Source organism: Hydra vulgaris, chromosome 13, assembly GCF_038396675.1.
Source record: "Hydra vulgaris chromosome 13, alternate assembly HydraT2T_AEP".
NCBI classification, from domain to species: domain Eukaryota; kingdom Metazoa; phylum Cnidaria; class Hydrozoa; order Anthoathecata; family Hydridae; genus Hydra; species Hydra vulgaris.
This window is the reverse complement of record NC_088932.1, coordinates 27,680,001-27,707,500: the sequence shown is the minus strand read 5'-3', so window position 1 is coordinate 27,707,500 and position 27,500 is coordinate 27,680,001. Positions and strand designations below refer to the sequence as shown.

General features: G+C 28.4%; 1 protein-coding gene across 4 annotated transcripts in view; it reads left to right on the top strand.

Moving 5' to 3' along the window:
- The window catches only part of LOC136090262 (HAUS augmin-like complex subunit 6), a 126,031-nt gene that overhangs the window by 73,200 nt on the left and 25,331 nt on the right, over positions 1 to 27,500 (top strand). For all 4 annotated transcript variants that reach the window (XM_065816516.1, XM_065816517.1, XM_065816514.1 and 1 more), the window contains exons 12-17: positions 3,858 to 3,907; positions 3,985 to 4,040; positions 4,215 to 4,305; positions 21,509 to 21,605; positions 21,822 to 21,918; positions 22,161 to 22,235. In XM_065816516.1, the coding sequence (XP_065672588.1) occupies positions 3,858 to 3,907; positions 3,985 to 4,040; positions 4,215 to 4,305; positions 21,509 to 21,605; positions 21,822 to 21,918; positions 22,161 to 22,235 (466 nt within the window). The remainder of the gene's footprint in view (positions 1 to 3,857; positions 3,908 to 3,984; positions 4,041 to 4,214; positions 4,306 to 21,508; positions 21,606 to 21,821; positions 21,919 to 22,160; positions 22,236 to 27,500) is intronic.

Sequence of the window (27,500 nt, the reverse complement as noted above, 5' to 3'; positions counted from 1 at the left end):
GTTACAATGATAGTTATACTTTTGAGAGAATAAATTATACTTTTGCGAGAGCCATAAATTGCTATTGTATACCGTTTTAGGGGAAAGCGAGAGCTTAAACACTTGCTTCTGGCCAAGGCCTATATATATGTATGTATATATATATATATATATATATATATATATATATATATTATTTTTAAAAATAACACGATGTTTTTTATTCTTGACATGTTTTGTAAAATTTATTTACATTTTCAAAAGATTATTTTACAATAATAAAAAACTCTGAAATTAATATTTAAAAATAGAAGTCTTTACAGAGAAATATTAATGGACAAAAAATTATACATAATAAACCAATATATTTATTACAAAATAACTCGGTAAATAACCAATCAAAATAACCAACTGTCAAAAAAAAAAAAAAATGAAAATAAACTGACAATAAAATTAAATAGATATGTTTATAGCATAATGTGAAGTTTGTTTATTAAGTGAGGGACTTTCCCATTTAATTTGGAGAGCTTCTTTTATCTTAAATTTGTGTTTGGTTGGGGCATTTTTACTTAAATTTTACTTAAATTTATCTCTTAATGCAAATTTTTGCATTAAGAGATGAATTCAAGTGTTTAAATATGTGAGATTGTTTATCACTTTTAAGGTGCTCATTTATTCTAGTTGCCAAATGTCTGGAGGTTTATATACCTGGCATTACAGCCAGCACAAGAAAATTTATAGACAACATGAGATTCAAGCAGCCTAGGAAGTGACTCTTTTAAGCAAAAACAATCCTGTATTTCATTAGTAGTGAAAATTAATTTTACCAGAACATCCTTGCAATATTTATGAACAACCTTTGAAATCCTCCTTTTAGTGTAATTAGAGTACATTCCAATGTATGGAAGCTTAAAATATCTTATATCCAAGCTACCAACAATGTTAGAAACAGATGGGTTCATTTTCTCATTAGCACAAGATTCAATTTCATAGTCAATAATTCCCTGTGGAAACCCATTACTTTGTAAAACTAATGATAGACTCCCAACATCCCTATCAAAACCAACCCAAGAATTATTAACCCCAAATGTATGATCAATCAAACAACGAACAAGTTCAAATTTGTAGCAAGAGGGAATAAAACTAAAAAAATGTTGTAAAAGTCCTGTATACGTTTTTTTGTGATAAACTGAAGTCGAAAACAAATTGTATTTTTTAATGAGTACATCTAAAAAAGCAATTTGGTTATCTTGTTCTTTTTGCATAGTAAATTTCAGATTTTTATATTGTTTATTGAGGTGTTTGTAAAATTTTTGAGCTTCATATTCAGAATTAAAAATAGCAATTATGTCATCCACATATTGTTTACAAAAAAATGGTGCTGTAAAGGAGCAGTTATTGACTCAAGCAGTTATCGAGTTACTTATTTTATGCTATTACGGCGTTCACGATATATATATATATATATATATATATATATATATATATATATATATATATATATATATATATTTATTATTGTAAGCATGAACTTAGATTAATTTATATATTATAAATTCATCTAAGTTCATGCTTACAATTTTATCTATTTATCCTTTGTCTTTAAGCCTTTTTACCTGTGTTTTTTTGACTGGCTGTTGTGAAATCAATATTTTTCTTTAGTTTGATTATTAACATCATTGCTAAAAAAAGAGAGACTCACATGGTCTTCAGTTAAATACTGTAAATATCCTGATATTGCTTTAATGGCAGATTCAGCCAATTCTTTGTCAAATATTTTGAAATTATTCAATTTCTTAATCAGTGTCAGGTCATTGTGAGCTGATGTAGTGATGGGAGCTCAAAACCAATGTACAATGTAAAAAAAAATTAAAAAAAATCGATAACCACAGAAGATTCTTCTCTTTTTTTGTTATATGAAATTGACAACAAAACAAGTAGATTTTAATAGAGTACAGTGTTTTTGCCATCCATAGTGCTTGGTGCATTACACTTCAGTGTTTGGTTTGATTGCTTGGATACACTAGGACTAAAAAAAAGTTATACCAATTTGATCTGGAGGAGTTTTTCCCTAAAAAGTTATTGACAGCTGCGAAAATTTTTGTAATCATCACTAGATTGTTTTGTTCCTTGCAGCATATTTACAGCAAATTCAACTGCTAATAGTACAAGCAAACCATATACTTTGAGATCTATATCAGTTAAAACCTGTGATTCAGAATCAATAAAAATCAATTCATTAGCACCTAACTGTTAAAAAATTCTAGACGAAACCAAGGAACCAGAATGATTGGGAATTTTCAAATGATCAAGAGCTGAACAAAATGCTGGAGTAATCGCTTGCTTTTTTTCTGTTTCTTCACTCTTTTTCAGTTTCAGTTCTGTTTTGTTTGCTGAGTATGGAGTAAAGTCATCTTCATTATTAGTACCATGAGAGGAGTCTGATTTTGTCAAAAATAAGTCTGTGACTGTTGAACATGTTACTTTTCTTTCTTTTAATTTTTTTGTTTCTCTTTTGTCGTTTGCTTTTTTTCTGTCCAAAATTCTCTGTTCTTTTTTGTGTAATTCAAAACTTTTTCAGCTTTCCTTATTTCTCAAGTTTTATAACATGTTGTATAACAGGATAGCGTTGCTTTGTTGAAATTCTTTTCAAATTTTTTTTTATCTGTCACAAGACCTGCACTTTCTCTTACCTTGTTATTTTTTTTAAAAAAAAGTTGTTTTTTTTCTGTCTCGTAGACATTGCAACAGGACTTTATATATATATATATATATATATATATATATATATATATATATATATATATATATATATATATATATATATATATATATATATATATTTATATATATATATATATATATATATATATATATATATATATATATATATATATATATATATATATATATATATATATATATATATATATATATATATATCTTTTGAAAATGTAGTATGTTAACTATGAAACATTTCAAGATTGAAAAATATTGTTTTTATAAAAATATTTTTACATTTATTGCTATTACGTTGCTCTCTCTCTCTCTCTCTCTCTCTCTCTCTCTCTCTCTCTCTCTCTCTCTCTCTCTCTCTCTCTCTCTTGAAAAATAGTAAATTAAAGTATTATTTTTGGATTATAAATAAACAGAAAAAGTAATCTGATTATATAATTAGATTATATATAAATTGAAACAACAGATTAATGCAGGTAGCAAAGATTTATATATTTTGATAAGAAATATAACAAGAAAAAAAGAGAAGGACATTTTGAAAAAGCCTTGTGAATATTTAGTCGTGGAATATATATGTCATGCATATAAATTTTTAACTGGTCTGTTAGTCATTTAACATACATATTTGTTTTTGATTATTAAATCAGATTATTAAGTTCAGATCAGTAAAATGCTTACTTGGATTTCAAAGCAAGAATGATAATGAGGTTTTGAGTATGAAAATGATATGCTAGACAGAAAATATCAACTTTAGGAAGTATTACACTTTAAAAAGTAGTTTTTTAACTAGATATTATTACCTGCCTTAATTTTAAAACTTCTTACAAGTAAATACAAGTGGTATTAAAGTTTACTACTCAAAATTATCAAATAGATATGTTTTTGATATATCTTGAATTTGATTTTCATGAGGAATCGATAATATTTTGATATCCGTGAGAAATCAGTGTAATAAGATGATTCACAAAAAAAAAAAAAAAAAAAAAAAAAAAAATGAAGACATTTTTACAGTATAGATTCATAGTAATCTTTTTTCACTGAATACAGAATAATTTTAGGTTATGAGAAACCTAAATAGTATATTATCAATTAATATTTATTTTTATTATTTTTTTAATTTAATTTTATTTTTAATTTCAAAGGGAAAACGTTTTCAAAATGTTTATAAGGAAGGACAATTAAATATACTAAGGTAAATGTTAGTATAACAGTTTTTACTTAGTTTTGTTTTTAAATTGTGAGAATTTAAATTTCGTTTTTTTTTTTTAGTTTAATAGAGTTGTGGAATTTATTACTTCAAAGAGTTAAAGCAACATTAAATCAAAGTATTGTTTCAAATATAGTTCTAATAAATTTAAGTTATATTTAAAAAAATGTTGTTGTGTTACAGACAATTAATAAAACCATATTTATGATGTATACATAATAAATTGATTGCTACTATTAGTATTAAATATTTAAGAAACAATCATTTTGAAACTTTTTAACGATTTTTACAGATCCCTTGTATTATGCAATTCATGAAGAATCACATGTTTGTAATGAAGTAAGCAAACATTCAAATTACTTGAGCCATCTTGAATCTATAAGGTTTAATTATATAGTTTAATAATTTTTTTCACTTAAATGTTATTTTCTTAATATTTTACATTACATTATTTGCTTAACCCTACACAACTAATCATTTAATTAACACAACTCAACCAATAGTTTAATTAATGCAACTCAACTAATAATTTAATTAACTAATAATTTGTTGGAGAAGACCAACATGCAAACCGTAAAAAAAAGCACAAACTCAAAAGAAAAAGAAATATAATATGGTTCAAAAAGGTGATTCTAAGAAAGATTGGGCTAACCAAAAGCAATCTTTCAGAAATAAAAGACTGAAGAATTCAACCACTCTTTCCAAATACATTCCAAAAACCTCAAAATAACACCCACAAAAAACTAGGTACCCCATAATTGCTAAACAAAAAATCTGAAATAATATCAAAATATCCTCATGAAAACTAGTTTTTGCTTGACAACCACAAACCCAAAGTTTGTGGTTGTCAAGCAAAGTAATTGTTTCTGCACATTTTTTTTGTATAATGTATTTTTTACCTGATGATTTCTAATGCATGAAACTTTTAGTAGTAAACATTAAAGGGATCCCAAAGTGCCAAGACAAATTGTGTTCATATTAAAGGTAATGATAAAAAAAAATGTTTGGTGAAAAAACTTGCTGTCTCCATTTAAGTCAATCTCTAAAAGTCTTTAAAACATATGCCATAATCTACAGACTTTATAATTTATTCAAGCGCAAATTCCAAAAAGTTTTAGTAAATAAAAATTATTTTTTTTTTGGTCAAATTATAGAATTTTTTTATTATTATAGATTACTAAAGAATTTGTTTAATTACTTATTATTATATAAAAGTTTCTTTTTTCATCATAAATTATTGTAGAAATTCTGTAGTTTTATTTTTAATTTTTGCGAAGTACTCATTAACCCTTCAAAGCCCACAAGGAACTGAGCGTGTTTTTTTTGTTACAAATATTTTTAAAATATAAGATTTAATAATTTTATGATTAAATAAAATTTTGACTCTGCTTTCTGGCATGTGACACCGGTGTCCCCTGTGGTCGATAAGTATAAAAATAAAGATTTAAAAAATTACAAATTAGTAAATTAAAAAACTAAATAGTTAGGTTATTATAACCATTGTGTATATTACACATGAGTCAAATCATGGGTCAAATCATATATTTCAACCAATTTAAAGAAAACTTTGTGGGGCACCATCTCTGATTTTCCTGATTTTTACATATTATTATGTGCATCATGTAGATAGGATAAATTTGAAATTTCAGACTTCCAAGTACAATGGTTTGGAAATTATAGCCTACAAACATGACACAGTGGCCCCCCTCGATTTACAAATGGTCAAAACAGACTACTTTGTATAACTTTTTTAAAAGCTGTATAACTTTTTTTTAAGGTGAGGGGGAGGAGGGGAGGGGGTTTGGGGTGGCACCAATCAAATTTAACTAACTTTTAGTAATTTAATTAACTTTTGTCAATTCCTTTTAAAGTGCATTACATTGTATATTTGCTGGAAAATCTCGCACACATTTTTGATAGTTACTATGAAAATTTGAATCTTATGGTAAAAGCATCAAAAAATGCAATAAAGATCTAATGGCTTTAACTGTATATTCATTAGAAAATGAATTATGTATGTTTAATGCTAGAAAATGAAGCTTATATCTTTGTAAGTTAGTTGCTCTTCTTCTCCCTTTGATTGGTGCCACCCCTCCCCCTCACCTTAGTGAGTGGGGGGGGTCTAAACCACATAAACACCACTGATTACCTATAATAAAATAGAATTTAAAGAAATAATGGTTTCATTTTGAAATAAATTTAGATATTTAGGTATTAAGTACCTAAATATCTAAATTAATTTAGAGACCTTTATTTGAACCATAATGAAGGTCTCTAAAAAGTTACTGCCCCCTTTATTTGTGCCCCTATCTACTATAAAGAACAGATCAGGGAAAGGACAACCAACCATATCTTTCCTTTTATTAAGAAATGACTTATAATTAGTTGCACCCTTTACATATGCCAGTTGGCAGATTAGAGAGGCACTGGTTTCTAGTAACACATACAACCATTGATGATTGAAAAATAGAGTAATTTAAAAATGCTGGCATTTTTGGTGTGGATTTGAAGTTTACAATGTTTGCATTTTCAGATAGTTAGGTCTAATGGTCTTATATGCTGTTAATCTTAGATCAAAACAAAGTGTTAGAAAAATTTACAAGCATCTCAAAATGGCTGAAAATTGGACTTTTTAGGCGAGTGGAGATTTTGCTTTTAGATATATTTAAGTTCTAAACTGCAACAAGCTGCCTATATTTTGCCCGTGTATTGCAGACAGTAGTAGCTAATCAGAAAAGCTATCTGTAAAGACTTGTGGATGAACAAAATAATGCTACAGTTAGTTTCATTTTGGCATATTTTAGCAATTTTATGATTTTATCCAAAGTTGAGGAGGTCATAATTTTTTTCTAATTTAACACAAGTTAATTAAAACCACTTTTTTAAAGAGAGAACTATCCAGAAAATAGTTCTAGAAAAAATGAGACACTTGTTGAAAGTGAGTAAAAAGTTATACAGCTCTAAAGTAGTCTGTTTTGACCATTTGTAAATCGAGGGGGGCCACTGTGTCATGTTTGTAAGGCTATAATTTCCGAACCGTTGTACTTGGAAGTCTGAAATTTTAAATTTAATCTATCTACATGATGCACATAACAATATGTAAAAATCAGGAAAATCAGAGATCGTGAGCCACAGGCCATTGATTGAAATATAATGATTTGACCCACATACAAAATTTGCAGCATTTAAAAAAAAGTATGAGCAAATAAAATAAACTGTATTTTTTGGTTTATATATAGTTACAGGTACAGTCTGATAGACTCTATCTGATATCTAGACTCAGTCTGATGGAGCTTATTTATAAAATTACTGGTGATATTTTAAGAAACAATTTCTTTATTTCAACAAGCGCAATGGGGAATCACAACTTGAGCATACAACAAATGTTCTTTGTTCAGTCTTGTCTTCAGCGCATTGGACACAGCGTCTTTGTGTGTCTTGAAATATTGGTAAGTGGCTGATCAGATGTGCACCTGCCATATGTATTGATTTGGTAACCTGTTTAAATAAAAATTTTGTACAATAACAAGTATATTTATATTTAACATGTGCAACTAATTGAGAGCCCTTTTTCCTTTATTTAACAAGAACAAAGCCAATGTTGTCAATGACATTTGATGCAACTAAAGTAACAGATTTAAAAAACAAAATCTAGCAATATAATCACAAATTAGCATATATCCTGTTTACAATTCTGAGCTATCTTAGGTTTCCTTCCTGTAGGCTAAAAAATTTTTTTATCTTGTATATTTTTTATATACACAAAAAAAGTGTAGGCTTACCTGTTGTCCATCCATTTGCATGCAACAACATTGTTGGCAAATAAACATTTAGTGATTTCGCCGGTTAACCGTTTCAAAAACCGGATAACAGTTCCCATCATTTTGCGGTTAACCGACTATTCGGTTACGGAGGGGGTTAATAAAAGGAGGGGGGATTTTTTATAAAAAATTTTAATTTATAAATTCAAATTAAAAAGTTTTTTACAAAACACGAATAAAACTTTTTAATTCTAGCGCGGCTTGCTGTCAAATGCACATTTTCTATCAGCCGTTTTATCATAATTTCAATATAATTTAATTTGCTTTTACTTTGGTGAGAAATAAAAGTTCAACGATTTAAAGCTTGTTTTCGCTGAACTTTTTGTTTTTATTTGTAACTGATATAATTATTTTTTAATTTTTAGGCCGATTTTCATAGATTTTTATTTTTAAATCTAAGGATATAAATTTAACTTTGATAACAAGTAAAAATTAATAAACGGGGGGGTCTTAATAAGCTTGGGGTGGGTGGGAAAAATAATCAAAAATTAATAAACGGGGGGGGGGGGGGGGGGGGGAGGTGACGTTTATTAGGAACTCGAGAGTAAAAACATGGAAAAAGACATTACAAAAAAATTACACATAAAGTCGTACAAACATATTAACAACCACTATCAAATATATATGCACTATAATTACAAAGCCACTTGACGTCACGGAACATTCTAACGTTTAACTTAATATAATTACAAATTATAAGCCCTGCAAATTTTTTTTATATCAAAATATTTTAATATCAGCGGATTTTTAAAAGCATTCTCTCATATAAAAACATTTGATCAGGAAAAGAAAGATGTTATAAAGTTAAATTGCGTGTATTTAAAAAACTTATTGTTATGCGGACATAGATTGAAGCATGGATAAACTTGAATGTTCTCAAAACATCTTGGTCCAGAAAAATAATTTAAAGAACATTTGATAACACTAAAATACCGCCAAATCTACAAATAAACGAATTCTATTGGTTCAAAAAACACGCTGAGTAAGCAAAAAAAGTTCCAGAATATTCCGAAAAATCTTTCTTAAAAATGAATTGTTAAAGTTGCATAAGTAATAAGTAATACTTTGAGATTTCTATTGTAAATTGTTATAAGAATATATTATCAAACAAAACTGATTAAATTAACATTTAAATTAATAAAAAAAGTTTATAATCTTTTATCAATTAAGATATGTCAAACAATATGCGTCATAAGTAAGTTGTTACTTTCTATAAAAATTTGAAGTCGGTTTTTATTATTCGAAAATAGATATTTGATATTCGAAGAAAATCCGGTTAACCGAAAAACCGGATAACCGGCGAAATCACTATAAACATTGGCTTTCACTTCTCTTCTTTTCTTTGTTTGCCTGCAAAATAATGCAAACCAACACCAAATGTAAATTATTCCGGACGAATATAAACTAAAATTATATGCATATAAATAAATTGGTAACAATAATACTTACAGTAAACTTAGGCATGAACTTTCTTTTGCCTCTAACAGTACCCACAAAATAAAGCCCTCGATCCAGAAGTTTTGACCAATGTTGGTGTAGTAAAAAAGTTGTCAGCAAAAATAGTAATATTTGACCCATTCAATCTAGAAGTCAAGTTTAAAATGACACTTTCACCTAATCCAAAATGAACAGGCTCTTTTTTCCCTCAATAAATATCAAACTCATACAAATAACCAGTGTCTGAATAGCACTGAAACCAAAATTTGAATCCCCACTTGATGGGTTTGTTCTTTAAGCACTGCTTCATCAAGCTTCGTCCTTTGAATTTTACCATGTGTTCATCAATACTTTGTCTGTCAGTATCTTCACGTGCAGTCAAAAAGTAATTGTTAAAATAGCGGGGCAACTTTCTTTGCCCTGTCTGTATCATTTTTATCATTTTGAATATTATTTTTGAAATGCAAGTTTTGAAGAATTGATTTAAATCTTTCTCTTGTTGTAACATTTCAAATTCTTGTATTACCAATAATTGAATCCACAGACCAATATGACTCCAAATTGCTGAGAACATTAGTAGACATTACCAAGTTTTCTTTTCGATTTTCCATTTCTTCTCGATTTTTTCTAGTTAATGCAGCCATTTCTTCTCGATCAATAGTAAATTGTTGACCTGATTGTTGTGCATAAATATTCGATTCTGTAATCAATAAATCAAGAAGCCCATCCAAACCTGCAACCTTTTCAAAAATAGACAATAGAGTAGCTGTTTCGTCAATATCTATTTTTATGTGTCCTTGAAAATCACACTTGTTCTTCACAATAGGAGCCATTCTTTTTTTCCAATTCCAAACCACTTTCTCTTCAATTTGATCACTATTATCACTTTCATCTAAATGTTCATGCACTACTGCTTCGAGACCAACTTCAATAGTTTCTTGATTTGTTATTCGTTATTTTTAACTACCTCCATTACAAACTCAATGTCGGTGTCATTCATTATATTATCAAAATATTCTTCATTATCACTGTCAACTAAATCCAACAATGCGTAAATTTCACCACTGCTCATCTTATCAATACAGTATGACACCTTTTTGTTTGACTTGTGTTTTATAGTCTTTGATGAACCAGGTTTATCCATATTTTTTAGTCTTTCTATATATATACATATGTATATATATATATATATATATATATATATATATATATATATATATATATATATATATATATATATATATATATATATATATATATGTATATATATATATATATATATATATATATATATATGTATATATATCTGTGTGTATATATATATATATATATATGTATATATCTATATATATATATATATATATACATATATATATATATATATATATATGTATATATATATATATATATATATATATATATATATATATATATATATATATATATATGTATATATATATATATATATATATATATATATATATGTATATCTGTGTGTGTATGTATTTATGTATACATTTATGTATGTATGTATATCAAATCAACACTTATCAACCAGAGGGACACCAGTGTCCTAAGTAGGGCCCTGTGAATCCGAAATTTTGATTTCGAATCGAATTGAAACTTATGAAATGACGAATTTCGAATCTCGAATCCGAATCTTAATTTATAAACAGATTCTTCCACAAAGCATGTATTTATTTAAATTTCAACATTGTCAATTGGTAGGCCATTCAGGCCGATACCAACAAAAAACTAAGAAAACGCTAAGTCCTTGTTTGGTCTTGCCCAGATTAATTTTTTACTGTTGGCAAAAGTGAGTGACAATGTTTTATTGCAAAGAACATGACCACCAACTGAGTTAACTGGTTCGCTAGCACAATTGGATGATTGAATTAATCTCTAGCAGTCTTTCCTTGCAAAAGCATCTTTTCTTCATGCGCTTTCCAAAAGTCCAGTGGTGAGACTGTTGAAACAAGTGAAAACACTGCAAACTGCTCAAATTCTTTGGTTAATTTATCAGCATTTTCTTCTTTAATAACATGGTTTTTTTCTTTCAGAATTTTAGCATTTGACAGAACTTTGTTAAGCAAGGAAGACTTCCCAGCAAGAGGTTGGTTAGCTTGAGCTTAAACTTGAATAGAAATTGGTTCTATTTTTTTCACTGCTTTTGTCTGTGCACATGGCGCTTCTAAGTGACATCGAATTGTGGTCCGTGCAATGTTGATTTCAGTTTGATCCAATGAAAAACGTGAGTCCAGATATCGACAGCACTATTCTTAAACATTTGTCTATATATTTTACAAAATGTGTATGTATAAAGCCCCTGTATCCCAGCAAGATAAATACATATAACAACAACTATGTACAAAAATAAGTATTTAACTAAGTAATTAAAAGCGTCTTTTGAAGAAAAACATTCTTTTTATACATTAAATTAGTTTTGTTTTGAACTTAATGTTTTAATTACTATTTATAAAACAATGCACTTTGCATTTCTCATTGTTCAATTATGCGTGTTAAAAACTTATTTAATTAAAAAGTTCATTTGTTTAGCTTTCTGTTAATATATAGTTTGTTATGCTTTTAAAAAGATTTACTATTCGAATATAAATTAGTTGTCAATGTTATGCAATTCAAATTTTATTAAAAAAATGTATGAAAAGATTTTTGTTTAAAATGGCTGATAGCGAAAGAGTTAACCTCACTAAAGTTTAATTAACAGTGTTTATTTGCTAAATTTTTCATTGGGTACAAGTATTCTTGAAATTCTTATTTAATCATTTGAGAATATATTTAATGAAATTTATTCTGTAAAGCATCTATTACTTATTTTATTTTATTTTTAAAATTGAGCAATTATTGGTCAAGATTGCAAAAAAGTGTAGCATTATCGAATAAATTTTAAAATTTAAATCGTTTAGTGAAAAACTTTATTTTCAATATCGGTAGTTTTTTGATTTGTAATTTAAGAGACAGGTTTTAATGTAAAATACTTGCCGAATACAACGAAAATTGAGAAATATCATATTTAATATATTTTTTTACACGCACAGTGTTACACATTGACAATTTTAATCACCATCTGTCTTGAATTATTGCCATAAAACATTAATTATTGCTTTAATTAATAAAAAGCTGTGTGTAAAGTTGTTAAGTGTAAAATCTATAAATATTTATTAACTAAAAATTTAAAAGCTCAGCAAATATTTCTAACAAATGATGTCGTTTACCAAAATTTCTTTATTAATTAGAAATTAGGAATTTGTAAAATGTCTTTTCGATAGAAGAACAAAAACGTCATAGTGATAAAGGCTTAGATAAACTAGAAAGATAGTTCACATTGTTTACATAAAAATAAAATAATTCAGAATATATAATAAGGGTTTCAACGACTTTTTTGAACATTTATTATATTTAAGAGAGTATTTATTATACTTATTATATTTTAACATAAAAATCATAATTTTATTTGGTTCTCGCGCTCTACAAAAAACATTCTTTTGTTTAGCTTCCTATAAAATTTATAGGAAAGTCATGCAATTGATGATAAACACTTTAAAAAACAAATAAAACAAATATTTTTTAAGCCCTGTTGATTGTGCTACGGGAACATCCCTTTTGGAGCAATTTGGGGTACAAAAAAGGGGCAATTTTGACAGCACCAAAATATCATAAACTTTATATCGTTGGATCGAAAATTTTATGCTGATCAATATTTATATAAGAACTATTACTTGAAAAAAATTATTTTTTAAGTTATTTATGTTTGAAAAGTTTAAAATCGTTGAAATGTTATATTTTTTGTTTTCAAAACATAATAATATAACTTTTGTCTCTGTGCAATTTTAAATGGGAAAAAATTAAAAAATAATATATTCTTTTAAAATAACTTTAAGACTTGAATGCAAATTTCTTTAAAATTAGATGTCCGATATCTTACTTTTCTCAAAACGAATCATCAAATAAATTTCTCTCGTTTTCAATTTCATCACTTGAATCTTCTTCAATTTTAAAATCCAAAAAATGCAAAATATTTGTATTCCAAAAAAAACAAAAATATTTAAAGAAGATTATGTGTATATTTAAAAAATAAATTTACCATTTTATTACTGCAGTCTTGCCCATAACAGCCACCGCATGCAGACATGCATTTTAATCCGTTTTTCCTGCAAGAACACATATTAGTTCTGCACATATTTCTCGACAAAGTTTTACAATCGCAGCGAATCACTTTTAATATATTGGGTGGTGCCACATCTTTGTCTGTTGGTATTGGAAGAAGACAACCATTATCTAACTTCCATTTCCATTCTTTAGGATCCAAGTTGAAAGATTCATCTAGCATTTTCCATTCAACAACTTGTAGGTAGTTAATTGCGGTAGTGGTGTAGTGGTAAGAGCGCTTGCTTTGTAAGCGAGAGGTTCGGAGTTCGACTCCCACCACGTCCCTGGAAGTACCGCGCTCAACTTAGTTTCCTCGCGCAGCAGCCTTGCTCGGCAAGGTTCGTGTTTCGGAGTTAAAGAGTTGAGAGAGGATTGCACCACGAATAACAACTAAAAAAAAATAAAAAATAAAAAACACACAAAAAAAAAATGAGTAGCCTCCTCGACTGTAGTGGGCCCCTCGGGCCTTGGGGAGGTGAATAATCAAAAAAAAAAAAAAAAAAAAAAAAAAGGTGAACTCTAAGACCATAAAAATAAGCAGCACGGTCTGTGGGTGGTAACTTTTCTGGCTTAATAATTCCTTCACAAACCATTTGTTTATATTTTAAATACCTAAGAAAAATACTATGAAAATATGACACTTTCTAAATCTAAATGAGTGACTTAAATCCACAAAATTATAATTAAACTTTCAAATACCAACCGCATTTTCCTTAACAAAGATTCTGCATTTCCACCAAAAAGTTCAATGAAAGCCCTTACTGCAGATTCTCCAACTTCTTTTTTGGTTGTCCAGTAATCCGAAATAATTTCAGATACTGATTGTATATTATTGGATTTTTGCAGTATTTTTAAAAAACTAGGTTTTCCTTTTCCCATTATTGAAGATGTCGAGTCACATCCTGACCATGTGTGAACAAATAACAGATGTTCTTTAAAATCCATTACTCGAGATTAAGCATCTTTAATACTCCAGAGTTTTTTCTTTCTTGATAAAAAAAATCTCATTTAATTCATCTTTCCAATGATACATTAGCATAACTGCTATATCAGTATCATCAGCAACAACAATGCATGGTGAAATTTCCTTTGCAACTTCCAACGATTTAGAGACAATTTTCGTGTCAGCATCCCCTTTGCAAATATATACTTCATATCCATCTCGTTTAAGGTAATCTGACAAAAGTAAAATTAATTGTGCCTTGTTGTGTGAATTTGATAGAAAACGCTCTTGTGAGTACGGAACCTGATTATTTTCTCTTATAACAAGATTTTGGGAAGAACCTTTGCATTTTCTTTTGATGTGTTCATTAGATTTAATTGAAGATTTCTTATCATAACTATCAAATATAATATAAGTGGTGGCATAATTTTTTTTTATATAGCTAATGTAGGTCTCAACAATTTCTACAAACCTCATACCTTTGTTCCAAAGAACTCTGTGGAGTAAGGAACCTCCATCAAGGACATATTTGCACAAACTGACATTTGTACTTGCTTTAATTTCGTCGTCAGGAAGAATCACTTTGCGCAAAGATGATTTGTTTGCTTTCAGCATTAGGTTATTTTTAAATAATGATTGTGGGAGATGAGTAGGCTCATAATCAAAATATAGTTTAACGTCATCCTTTCTTTCTGCAATTGCTGTAAGTCTATTAAAAAGGAGTGTTGGATCAACACAACAATCAGTTTGTTTGTCTAGTTTTACGCTATTGGTCAAAAATCTAAAGAAAAAAATGTATTCTTCTTTTTAAACTTTGCTTCATTGAACTTAAGGCCGTTGAGAAATGTTTGTAGACTGAGAACACCTATGTTCTCAGCCTCGTCACAATTGACAAGACCTTCACCATTGACTGACACAAGACCCGCAGATAATGAATATAGATTTCTATCGACAGTATTGAATGGATTTCTTACAGAAAACCAGTCATAAAACAGTTCACAATGTTCATAATCAAATACTAATCTTTTAATACCCATTTCTTTATTGCTTTCCGTAACTCCGATGTCAAATCCAGATAATTTATGCATTGCTTCATGAACACTTGCAGAATAACAGATGCTCATTGTCCATAGGTTGCGTATATTTTCATCAAATCCTCACCTCTAGTTAAACCACCATTGCATTTTAAAGACCGCATCTGGGTCTGCTCTATTACAAGATCAGAAGATAGGCCAGCCTAATACCTTTCAGATCGGCGCACTGCGTGACGACCATCTAAGAGTTGTTGATGTAACCATGGATTCGTTTCTGAAAAGTATTGCATTTCTTGCAAATATAACCTGGAGCACTTGGCATAGTCAACATCTAGTTAATATGGCACATTCAATATTTTTGAAAGCATCTGCATTACCAAGTCTGACTAACGCTTCCTCATTCATACCATTTTGCATTGCGATTTTATAAGTACATTTAAGTCCGGATTTATCTAGTTTCGATTCGTCAACTAAAATATCTATAATATGACTCATCAATGCACCCTGGACCAACATGTGACCTCTTAAAGCTCTTGCAACAGCTTTTCCTTTAAGCATATGTTTTACTGCATCTTCAGAGTAAACTTGTTCAAAAACTTCTTCCAGGCCAGTCCCTGCCATTAGTTTTCCAATGCTTCCGAGAAAGCTCATTATTGTGTGAAACCCTCCGAGTCGATATACTATATTGAGGTTCTGATCTTTTATAACACCAAACGCTTTCTGCCATAATGGCTTATCAAACGTAATGCAGGGAGTAACTATTTTATATTTATTGGCTTCATCAATAATGAACAATAGTGTAGAATATAAGCATTTCATCTGAAGAATTTAAGTCAATAATAGGTAAAATTTTATGGATGCTTTTTCATAAACTGTTTTTGATTGCGATGTAGTATGCATCATATAACCTGACCAGTTTGGGCAAGGATTATTTCTTGAACTAAAAAACCATGCCACATGCCAAATAAGATCAAGATTCATTTGGGGCGCACAGAATACTTCAGATACAATATCTTTTATTGGTTTAAAACTTACATTTAATAAACCCTGATAGCTTGATCCGTGATAAGGCGTTATTTTTAAAGACATATCAGATAAATTTTTAATAGACTTGTGTTTCAAATGTGTTATGCTTTCATAATTGCATTTAGAAGACGAACATATTGATAATAAACCCATTCCGTGAAACGTTCCTTTTCCGGTCAATGTTCGAATGTTGTGATCTACATTATCAGCGACCCTAGGAATTAGTAGGAAGTTCGGCTCTTGTTCTTGCGCAGCATTTACTCTACTAAATGCAGCAGATAACTTGAACAACTTAACTTCATCAGAGGAAATTGAAAATCCAAATTTGTAAAGGTGATCCACAAGCCATTTTGTTCCAAAAGATTTATCGGTATCTACTCCAATTCCAAATGGAATTGGTGCTATCATAGATCTCGGTCGCGAAGCTTGAGCAATGCATTGTCCTAAACTAATTTGTTGAAGCTTAACTGAAATTAAATGGCTTAGAAATAGCTGTAAACTCTTTGGAACCCATTTGAGTCCATATTCAATATCACCCATATCCTCTAGTGACGGATATACAGTTTTATCAACATTCATTTCTCTGATTTCGCTTTTAATTATACCTGCAGCGGCAGAAATAATATCATTTTTAGTGTGATCTTTCTTTTTTGAATTTTTTGATATAACAAAAGAAGCCATATCTCTGAAACAAACTAAGTTAGATTGACCAGAGAGTTCTCCAAAAAAAAATATGATCACGATAATGTTCAAGTAATTTTCGTTTTAAAGATTTCGTCGAGTAACACGGATAACATCTGAATGAGTATAAAGTTCGCAGTCAGTTTCTTCTTTTAGCCAGAAACAGAGTTTCTCAAAATTTTCAAACATAATGAGATCTAATGGGCGTCCACGTTGGTTGTCGCTTTTAGTTTTAAGCCTGAAGTTGTTCATACACGAAATATGATAAATAGCTTCTTCCGCTACAAGATCATAACAAGACATCAAAGGAAAATGTACAGCATTTCCCCAATCATCCACTCGGTTCAAGGAATGTTCAATCATTTCTTTAATCAATGGTATGGTCTCAACTTTAGAAATCAGGGAATGTTTGTGATCTACCTTTTTAGTACAAAGAAAACATTTTGATTTCCAATCAAATACCTCTTCAAATGATGATTGTAGTTTCGTTCTTGGAACAGATAATGATTGATCTTTACGACTTACGATTGATCCACAAACTTTCTTCTACAGCTATGATAGACTAGTATTGTTGAACTATTATGCCTGTTCTGTCGGAACTGGTCTCTAAGAAAACTAAAAATATGCAAAAATCTTTCTCAAATTATAGCTACGTTACAATTGAGTTTAGAATTAAAACTTAACCTAATTTTACGTTTTTTGAGTCATAAAATTGAAAAAAAAAACAAAAAAACATTGTTGATGTCAACTTTACTCGACCTCCCCCTCCCCAGTGTCACAATTGTCAAAAATGTTCAGACCCACTTCCTCCCTATTTTGTTGACGTAAATAATAGGCAGCCCCTAATTTGAAATGATTCGGAAAATTAATGAACTATTAGTTTAACTTAATTAATTAATTTAACAAACTGCGCGAAAAATCTTTTTTATAAGAATGTATATTTAAACAAATTTTAACCTGCATAGTTCATTCATACTCCGTTCTTCGCTTAATCGAATCAATATTTTGAGACCTTTTCCATATACTTTGTTTGAGACCTTTTCCATATTCATTGTTTTTTTGCAAGGGTGAAAATGTATCAAAACAAAGAGACATAACATGATCAAGTCATGCATTTTGAATTATTCCAAGACCTGACAGCATGATTGGAAGTTGATCAACTTTACCTCTGCCTGTCAAGTCAGGCAATAACCTGCCATTCTAACAAAGGGATATGTTATAACTATAATTATGTATTATGTATATAACTGTATCTATCTACCTGTTGATGGTTTGTCACTCTAACTCAACGTAGGGATTCTGTTGATACAGTGCAATGTTCCTAATTTGCACTTAAACTGTGTGCAATGGTTGACAGTGCCATTGATTTGGTTCTGTTTGGTGCATTGAGTCTGTCAAATGCACTTCAAACTGCTGAAGTAATAAGCGTAACTTTGAAAGCAGAAGAACAACTAAACTCATCTGCAGATACTTTTTGCATTTTTGACACATTTGGTTCATAATCTGAACAATCAGTATTTCAACTTCCATCAGTATAACTTTTTAACATTTGAAATTACATGGTAATGCTGCTTTGTTGGAATCTAAACTTTTTGTAAATTGAAAAAGTTTAGTCTTGAGCAACAATTAAAACTGCTTGACATCTTATAAAAAACCGAATGCTTTCATTACATTTTTACTAAATGGAAAGTTAAGACCTTTTTTTTGAAGGCTTAATATTTCTCAAACAACTTAATATACACAAACACAAATTTTTCTAAAAATCTTCTTAATTCTTTCTTGAAATCTTAAATTTTTCTAAAAATCTTAAAATTGTCCCTTCTTGGTTAAGGCAAGAGATAGTGTCTTGATAAAATAGTATTCTTAGACAGACGTTGAATGCATCTGGGTACTGTCTTGTAGAAAGCCTCCTCGGTAAAGACTTATTGTGTAAACAGATTCTATCTGTTAAAATTGCACCTTTCTTTATTCTTGGTGTTCGAAGTAACTTTTCTTCTGTTGAGTCTTATCTCTTACAAAGTTCACCAGCTCACAACTTTTGCCTTTTTAAGTCAAATAGTTTTTCTTTAAAATTGCACATTTTTTTTTCATTTTTTTCTTTTTTTTTGAGATTCTTTTAGTTTCTGCTTTCTGAATATAAATTATGGCTAGTTTTAAATACCAAAAATTGATTTGAAACTGAAAAGAAAAATCGTTTGTATAGCATCAGATCTCAAATGTTTTTGTTCTTTTTCTGATCAAATATAACTCGCTGAGGAAAATTTTTGTCACTCTTTTACCTGATTTCAAAGGATATTAAATTGAATATAAATACTGTGCTTCTATTCCAAAATCTACACAGAAAATTGAATTAAATTTGAGAAAATTGTTTGATATATAATACAATCCCAAGTATAAAGATAACATAACGAATATATAAAATAACCATTGGTAACAAAATAAATATATGTAGTTTTTTTCATAACCTATATTCCTACCCTTTAGCAGATTTATTAGTACATCGAAAAACACTATATAAATTGACCATTTCAATAATAATATCAAGTCTTTAAGTATTAGTACACAAACATAGATGTATATTATATATGAATATACTATATATATAGCTGTATACATTTATACTTAAAGTTAGTCCTCTAAAACTTCATATAAGTCTTGCAATATAAAATCATATACGATTTATATACTGAGTTAGTTTGTGGCATACTATTTTAATAAAATTATTACTAACTTTGTCAACCTTCGGAATTAAGGTCGGCATTTCTAAATGCCGACCTAACTGCCGACCATAAAATGTTTGAGGTCAGCAAAAAATGGTCGACCTTTTTTTTGCCGACTTCTAACAGTTTGAGGTTGGCAATTTAATGCCAACCTCATTTTTCCTAATTTCGAGGGTTGTATTGTAGAGTTTTTAAAAAGATCTTTTTGAATTTGAAAAATCTTTTTATATAGAATCTTTGCTAAGTTTATTCAGTTCAACTAAAATTACCTTATATTTATAAATTTTTAAAGCCTCTAAAATAACTTTATAAAATATGAAATGCAAAATATAACTTGAAATATAAAATGTAAAAATGTGAATATTTTATATGCTGTTTTTAACTAAATTTGTTTTTTCTGCCTCACACTAAGGTATCAAATCATTGTAAAATTTTCTGGCTTCAATTTTTTCTGCCTATGCTGTATCCAGTAATTTATATATCTATGGTTATTCCTATTTTCAAAAATTTTGGAGAGCAATCTTACTCATCTAACTACCATCCCATTTAGTCTTCTTCCTATCATAAGCAAGGTTTTAAAGTCTTTAATTAACTTTTGGTGAGGTGATTAACAAATTGGTTGCAGTTGATGGCATCAGTTTTAACCAAATGACAAATAGTGTTCTGCCATAATTAGTGTTCACCATAATTGAGTGAAGAATTTGAAAGATATAAAATGAGGTTGTTTTTTTATTAGTTTTGACAAATTCACTATAGTCAAAAACCCTAGTTACATGAATCTGAACTTACATGGTTTAAATAAATGATTTCAATCACTTGAAGTAATAAGTCTTTATGAAAGCATAAAAAATAAAAAAGCTATTCAACTTGTGAAGTCAAGATTGTCTAAGTTTAAGTTGGATTTGGATAATGAAATTGTAGCAACAATTACTGATGGTGGGAAAGAAGACTGGTCCCATTCACATTGCATGTCTTTTGCATACAATCCATCTTTGTAATTGTAATATACTTTGTAAGCCTTATAAGATGAATGATGATACTGTTGATAATTTAACTAAAGATGAGTATGAAGCTTAGAAGCTAAGAGATCAAGGAACATCAATAAGCTTTGCTTTCCTGAAAAAAATGGAAGTCCGAGTTCAAGAGAAAAGAAATCACACTTAGCGCATGATTAAAAAACTTTTTTTTAGAACAAAGAAATTAGTTTAGAATAAATATTTTCAAATGTCTCTACCAGCTACAAGTTTATTTTGAAGTTGTGGTTGAACTTGCAGCAGATTATACGCTTTATTTATTTTAGCGACAGAGAACGAAGATAACCCTATTGATGAGATTAGATTTAAAGTTTTGAACAATAAATAAACTTTTTCAACCAATTTCAACAATTAAACCAACATCAGTGCAAGCTTTTTCAACCTGACATTATTTGCTTTAAAAATAAGAAATATATTTTGCCACAATACACTTGATGCTTTGATTGTAATGTGTCAAAAACTTAATAGAGAAATGTAGTTTAAGTATAAAAGTTAAAAAACTTTTTTATTGTATTCTGTTAAAAGCTTTTTTTTTATTTAAAATAAATAAATTTATGCCTATTGAATATATTCTATAATTCTGAGAGCACGTAATTGATTAAGTTATCGTGTAATACCCAGGTAAATTTAAGGTTACTCAGGTATTAATTACCCAGGTATTTATTTTCTGATGCGTCATGAAAACACTACCATTTACCTGAGATATACTCATTTTCTTTTCAGACTTCGACTTGCTTCTAACATTATTCCTGACATCCAAAAGTCAATCAAAGATTTAGAAAAATCTTCAAGTGATATGTCTTCATATCAAGAATCTTATGTAAGTCTATTGTTTGTCAGTATAATATTTTTTTTCCGTATTCATAAAAAATGCTATAATTATAAAACTCATTAGTGGCCATAGGGCCTGTTTCATTTCTTGATTTTAGGGGGTTATTTTAACCAATCACCTAGCTCAGACAACACAGGGTGCCAATACCTGACATTTGTTTTGGCCCCTGCATTTACTGTCTTTAATTTTTTTTTTTTTTTGTAGAAATATATTCTTGATTTCTTACCAACTACACCAGCATTTCATTTTAATTTCAATGATGATAATAATGATATTAAAAAGTTGTTTAAAGATGAGTATAGTGAGTGATAAAATAATACTATTTGTATATGCAGTGTTTTGTGTTATATATATAAATATATATATATATATATATATATATATATATATATATATATATATATATATATATATATATATATATATATATATATATATATATATTTATATATACATTTATATATGTATATAAATATATGTTAAAAAATTATTTTGTTATGCCAGAACATTTATATCTTTATTTTGTTTTTAAAAATAATTTAGCTGCTACCACATCTGCTACACACACACCATATGCTGTTGATGACTTGCTCTGTAAATTAAATGATAATAGTCAAGGTATATTATTTTTTTAAATTATTTTGTAACTATAATTTATGTATGTAAGTAAACGATATGTATATAAACTTTTATTTTGAAATTTAATAAAATAACAAAATGAGTAAAAAACTGTGTGATTGTTATCACTTGTATTTACTGAAAAACTGTTTACTGTTAAATGTTGACATCTATAATTATTATAAATTGTTGTCTGCATTTTATTTAAAAAAGGAGTAAATGTAAACTTAAAAAGGAAACTTAATGTATAAACTTAAAATTTAGTTTATAGGCATCAGTTGCTAAATAATTTTGTAGTTTTTTAAAATGTTATTACTTTAAAAAAGAAAACTTTACACTTAAACTTCTTTTCTCAATTTATTAAATGTGCAGACTTAACTTATTAGTAATGTTAACATGTTAATAATGTCAATCTTTTTTTTATAGATGACAAATGCACAAAAAATTTCTCCCAGTGTTTCCAGTTTCCAACCCTACCGTTTACAATGACTCCCCCACACCCCTAATTTGATATGCAACAAAAATATATATTTCTTACACATTTATTAAAAATTAACAAAACATTACAATGAACAACCTTAATTATGTTATAAGCATTAATTAAGGTTGTTACCAATAGCTACAATGACTAAACATTTGTAAAATACTTATGCGATAATGAATGAATTATAATATAATAATTTTTTTTCTTTTAATTTAAAATAATATATATTTTTTTAGTCTATTTTATAACGTTTTGAACACTTTCATTAAAAAATTAATTACTTATTTACTATGAAATGTCTATATGTTAAATCAACAGCTGTTTTATAACAGACTTCAAGGATTACAATGCATAACTCCATATACCGTAAAATTGCCTATGTTCGGTCACCATGTAACTTCAGTCATTTAAGAAAAAATATAGAAAAAAAAAAATGCAAAACTCAAATTTTACAAACTTTTTTTTATCAAATAATAATTGTAATTAGTTCATAAATATTGATCTATAAAAAAATAATAATGTTTATATGCAACCTGCTGAAATAATTCTTTAGCAAAACATCAATTTGAAAAAGTGCATACTATTAAAATCTAAAATAAGGAAACTATTGAAATAAATGATCGTATTTAATCTTAGTATTATTAAGAATCACAAATTATTTATATTTATAAAAAAGAAATCATTAATTTTTGAAAATTAACTACTTTTTTAATAAAAATTAGTGAAATACTTAAACAGTCATTCATGGATAAACAATGAAGGAGACAATGAGCAGTAATATTGTGAAATGTAAAATTGTGATAAGTGTTGCGAATGTAAAGTTTACTGGTAACTTTACCTGTAAATTTACCAGTGAATTTTGACATTTTAATAATAGATACACACCATGGTATTTTATTTGAGTAACAAATTTTTAATAATTTCAAAACTAACAGATGGTTCTTTGAGTTCTAAAAATTATCAAGCTTGTGACATATTTTTTTGGAGATAAAATTACAGCTTAAAGACATTTATGGATACTTTGCGAACCCTGTGACAATTGGTTGTGTGGATCTTGCTGTTCTACGATGGTCAACGATACGTGCAAGAATTGCCAATAAACATACAAAGCTCATTTAAAGCAAAGTAGTGTTTTTTTGTTAATTGAAAAAGCCTTTTTAACTTAATTGAAAAATATATTTTTAATTTTATTAACCAATCAGGTAGCAAATTTGATAATGGCTAAAGTAATAAAATAGTTGAGTAATTACAGTTTAAATTAAAATACTACTCCTTATATTTAAAAAGGCCTTTTTTTATGTGCTCTTTCTTATTTTCTTTGGTGCCCCAAAAGACTCTTTTTTTTTAAAAGCCTGGGGCGATGCCATCCTTAGTTTATTACTGATATTACCTGAATTTATATCATAATTTTACAATAAAACAACATTTAAAAATAGTTTTCATTATATGTGACGTTAAGTTTACGATGCGTAATTAGTACTTATATAGCGGCTGAAATTATGAGATGGTATTGAAAGTTTGGTCAAAGTAGATGTTTTCATTTTAAATTAAATATTGAGTAATAGTTTTTATTTTTATTTTTTTTATTTTTACAATATCAATTATCATTATAATTTTCTCAATGTTTCAGGGAAAAAAATTTACGGTATATGAAATTAGTCAAATTCATTTTTGTAAATTTTTTTGACTTTTTTAAAATATAAAAAAACTATTATTACAACAATATTTGTTGAAATTCAAGTCTGAATAAATTCTAACTATGAAAGTTTTTTTTATAAAATATCTCTCTGAATAAGTTTATCTTATAGGTAAGATTATGTTACAGAATAAGTTCAATCTATAAAAGATTATTTTATAAAATATCTCTCTGAATAAGTTTATACTATAAAAGATTATCTTATAAAATGTTTGACTCAATAAGTTCATACTATGAAAGAGTATTTTATAAAATGTCTGTCTAAAAAAGTTCATGCTATAAAAAATTATTTTATAAAATGTCTTTCTGAATAAGTTCTTACTATAAAAGATTATTTTATGAAATTTTTTTTTTTTTACCACTATCTTTGCTTCCAACAAAGCTGTAAACAACCACTATTAGAGTAAGAAGTTACTGGATGAGAAAAGATGAAGTTTATAGAGCAAGATAACGATTAAAAGACAACATAAAAATTGTAAATTATATGTATCAGGAAAGCAAGATGAAGGAAGCAAATTCCAAAGAACTGAAATTCAAGGAGAAAAACTAAATGAATAAAAGTTTTTGGAGCACTTAGGAACAATCACAGAAAAAGGATGAAATTTGATTGAATGATGAGTAATGTGAGAACGAATTTATGCAGATGGAACAAGAGACATTAGCTCTTTAGAGCAGTGCCCATTATAGTTTTTGTAGAAAAGAGAAAAAGATGCAATATTGCGACGTTGTGATAATGGTTGGCTGCAAGAGCAGGTCCAACTAATATTGCAATGCATTTTTGCACCTTGTTTAAAAGAGAAAGGGCATCATCGGAAGATCCACCCCAGATATGGCAACAGTATTCCATACAAGGCCAGATTTGAGATTTATAGAGATAGAGAATAGAATCCAGAGTGAGAAAAAATCAAGCACAATAAAGAGATGTAACCTTAGCAGATGTTATTATTGTAATGGATTTGTTATACCACTTCCAAGAAAGACTGGAAGTAAGAGTTAATCCTAGAAGATGAAGGGTAGTTGACTCATCGAGTACATTATAATTCATAAACAAAGGAAGATCTTAGTAATTACGATAAGGATTTGCTGAAAAAAATTAAGTTTTATCTGATTTATAGTTCACCAGCCACTGTGAGCCCCATGCTGAAGCAGAAGTGAGGTCTTTTTTAAGCTTAAATCCCCCTCCAAGCAATCAGAGAGTGTTGGCTTCTTATCACGACAAGAATAAATGGTAGTATCATCAGCAAACAATGCTACCTTAGATGTGAGAATATCTGGAAGATCGTTAATGTAAATTAAAAAGAGTATAAGGCCAAGGATTGAACCTTGAGGAACCCCTGAAGTTACAGGATATGAAAAAAAGTGCTGTTTATTGAGGACAACTTTCTTATTACGATTGGAAAGGAAGGGTTCAATAATCTTAAAGATGTTACCTGATACACCTTTAGAAGAAAGCTTATGGAGAAGACCACCATGCCAAACTTTATCAAAAGCTTTAGAAATGTTAAGAGCAATGGCCTTAATCTCTCCACCTCTATCTAATGCGCAATAAAACCTATCGGTTATTACTGTCAACAAATCAGCTGTAGAACGAGAAGATTGAAATCCATATTGATGATCAGAAAGTAACCCAGCTTACACAAAACTTTTAAGTACATTTGATGAACATTGTGAATGTTCGAGCATGTTCTATGAACGTTCATAGAATGTTTATAGAATGTTCTTGAACATTCATAGAACATGCTAGAAACCATTGTAAAAAGGTTTTGTCAAACATTCATAGAACGTTTGACAAAACCTTTTTACAATGGTTTCTAGCAATAGTAAAAAGACGTCTATTATCTGGAGAATTTTTTTGGCGATAGATATTGAAATAATAGTTTCCATCAGAAATTGCAGCAGCACAATGTGAGGAAAACCACGGAGAAGAGTGAGATTTGACTTGAAATACTCGAGAGGGAATAGAAGATTCCATGCCAGCCTGAATCCAAGAAGTTATGTTAGTAGCACATTTGTCAGCAGGAAGACGAATAATTTCTACCCAAGGAAAATCATGGAAAAATCCCAGTCAGCTTTAATGTAGTTCTAAGAGGTATGAGATAGGGGGTTTCTGATGATGAAGAAAAATGAAGTAATAGTTTTTGAGAGATCAAACCATGATCAGAAGCACATAAGGATTAATGTGGAGAATAGGAGCACTGACTAGGTTCAGAAACAAGATATAAGTTGTGTAAGAAAGGTAAATGATTTGGGTTTTCTGGAAAGTGAGTAGGAAAGTTGATTATTTGGTTTGGAGATAAAGAAAGACAAAAGTTGTGGGTCTTAGTGGCTTCAGAGTTACTGACACTAGAGTCAAGCCATTCAGTTTGATGAGCATTAAAGTCACCAACAACAACAATATTTTCTGATGGATAACGAGAGTGGGCTTGGTCAATTTGATCAGAAAAACATTGAAAAGAGTGCAGTTATGAGATCAAGGATGTCTGTCTGAATTAGCTTATACTATATAAGATTATCTTATAAATTTCTATTATATATATATATATTTTTCTTTTATATATTTAAAAAAATATTTAAGTTTGCAAAAAAATTAAGGAAATTTATTTGGTAAACTTTAATTAAAAATAAGATTTAAATTCAGGTATTAACAAAATATAAATTTATTTGTAAAAAATATAAGAAAAAAAATATATCTTTTCAATGAAATTTTTTTACAAATTATTAAAGAGTAAATATGTAACAAATGAATTCATCTTTTTAAAAAAAATTTACTTATAATTATAAAAATATAAGTTGTTAATATAAATGAACAAAATACATATTTTCAATAAAGTTTATTTACAAACTATAACAATAATTACAAAAATTTACGAAAAGAAACATAACTTTTAAAAAAAACTCAACTTATTTACAAACCAAATAACAAAATATATAAATAACTTGTATAAGGCTTCATATGATAAATCGAAAAATGAAAATAAATGAAAAATTAATTTGATAACTATGAATATTCACATATATAAGGTAATAACCATTTAGTTATTATATTAAGCAGAGGACCCCAATTGTGGAACTCATTTCTAACAAA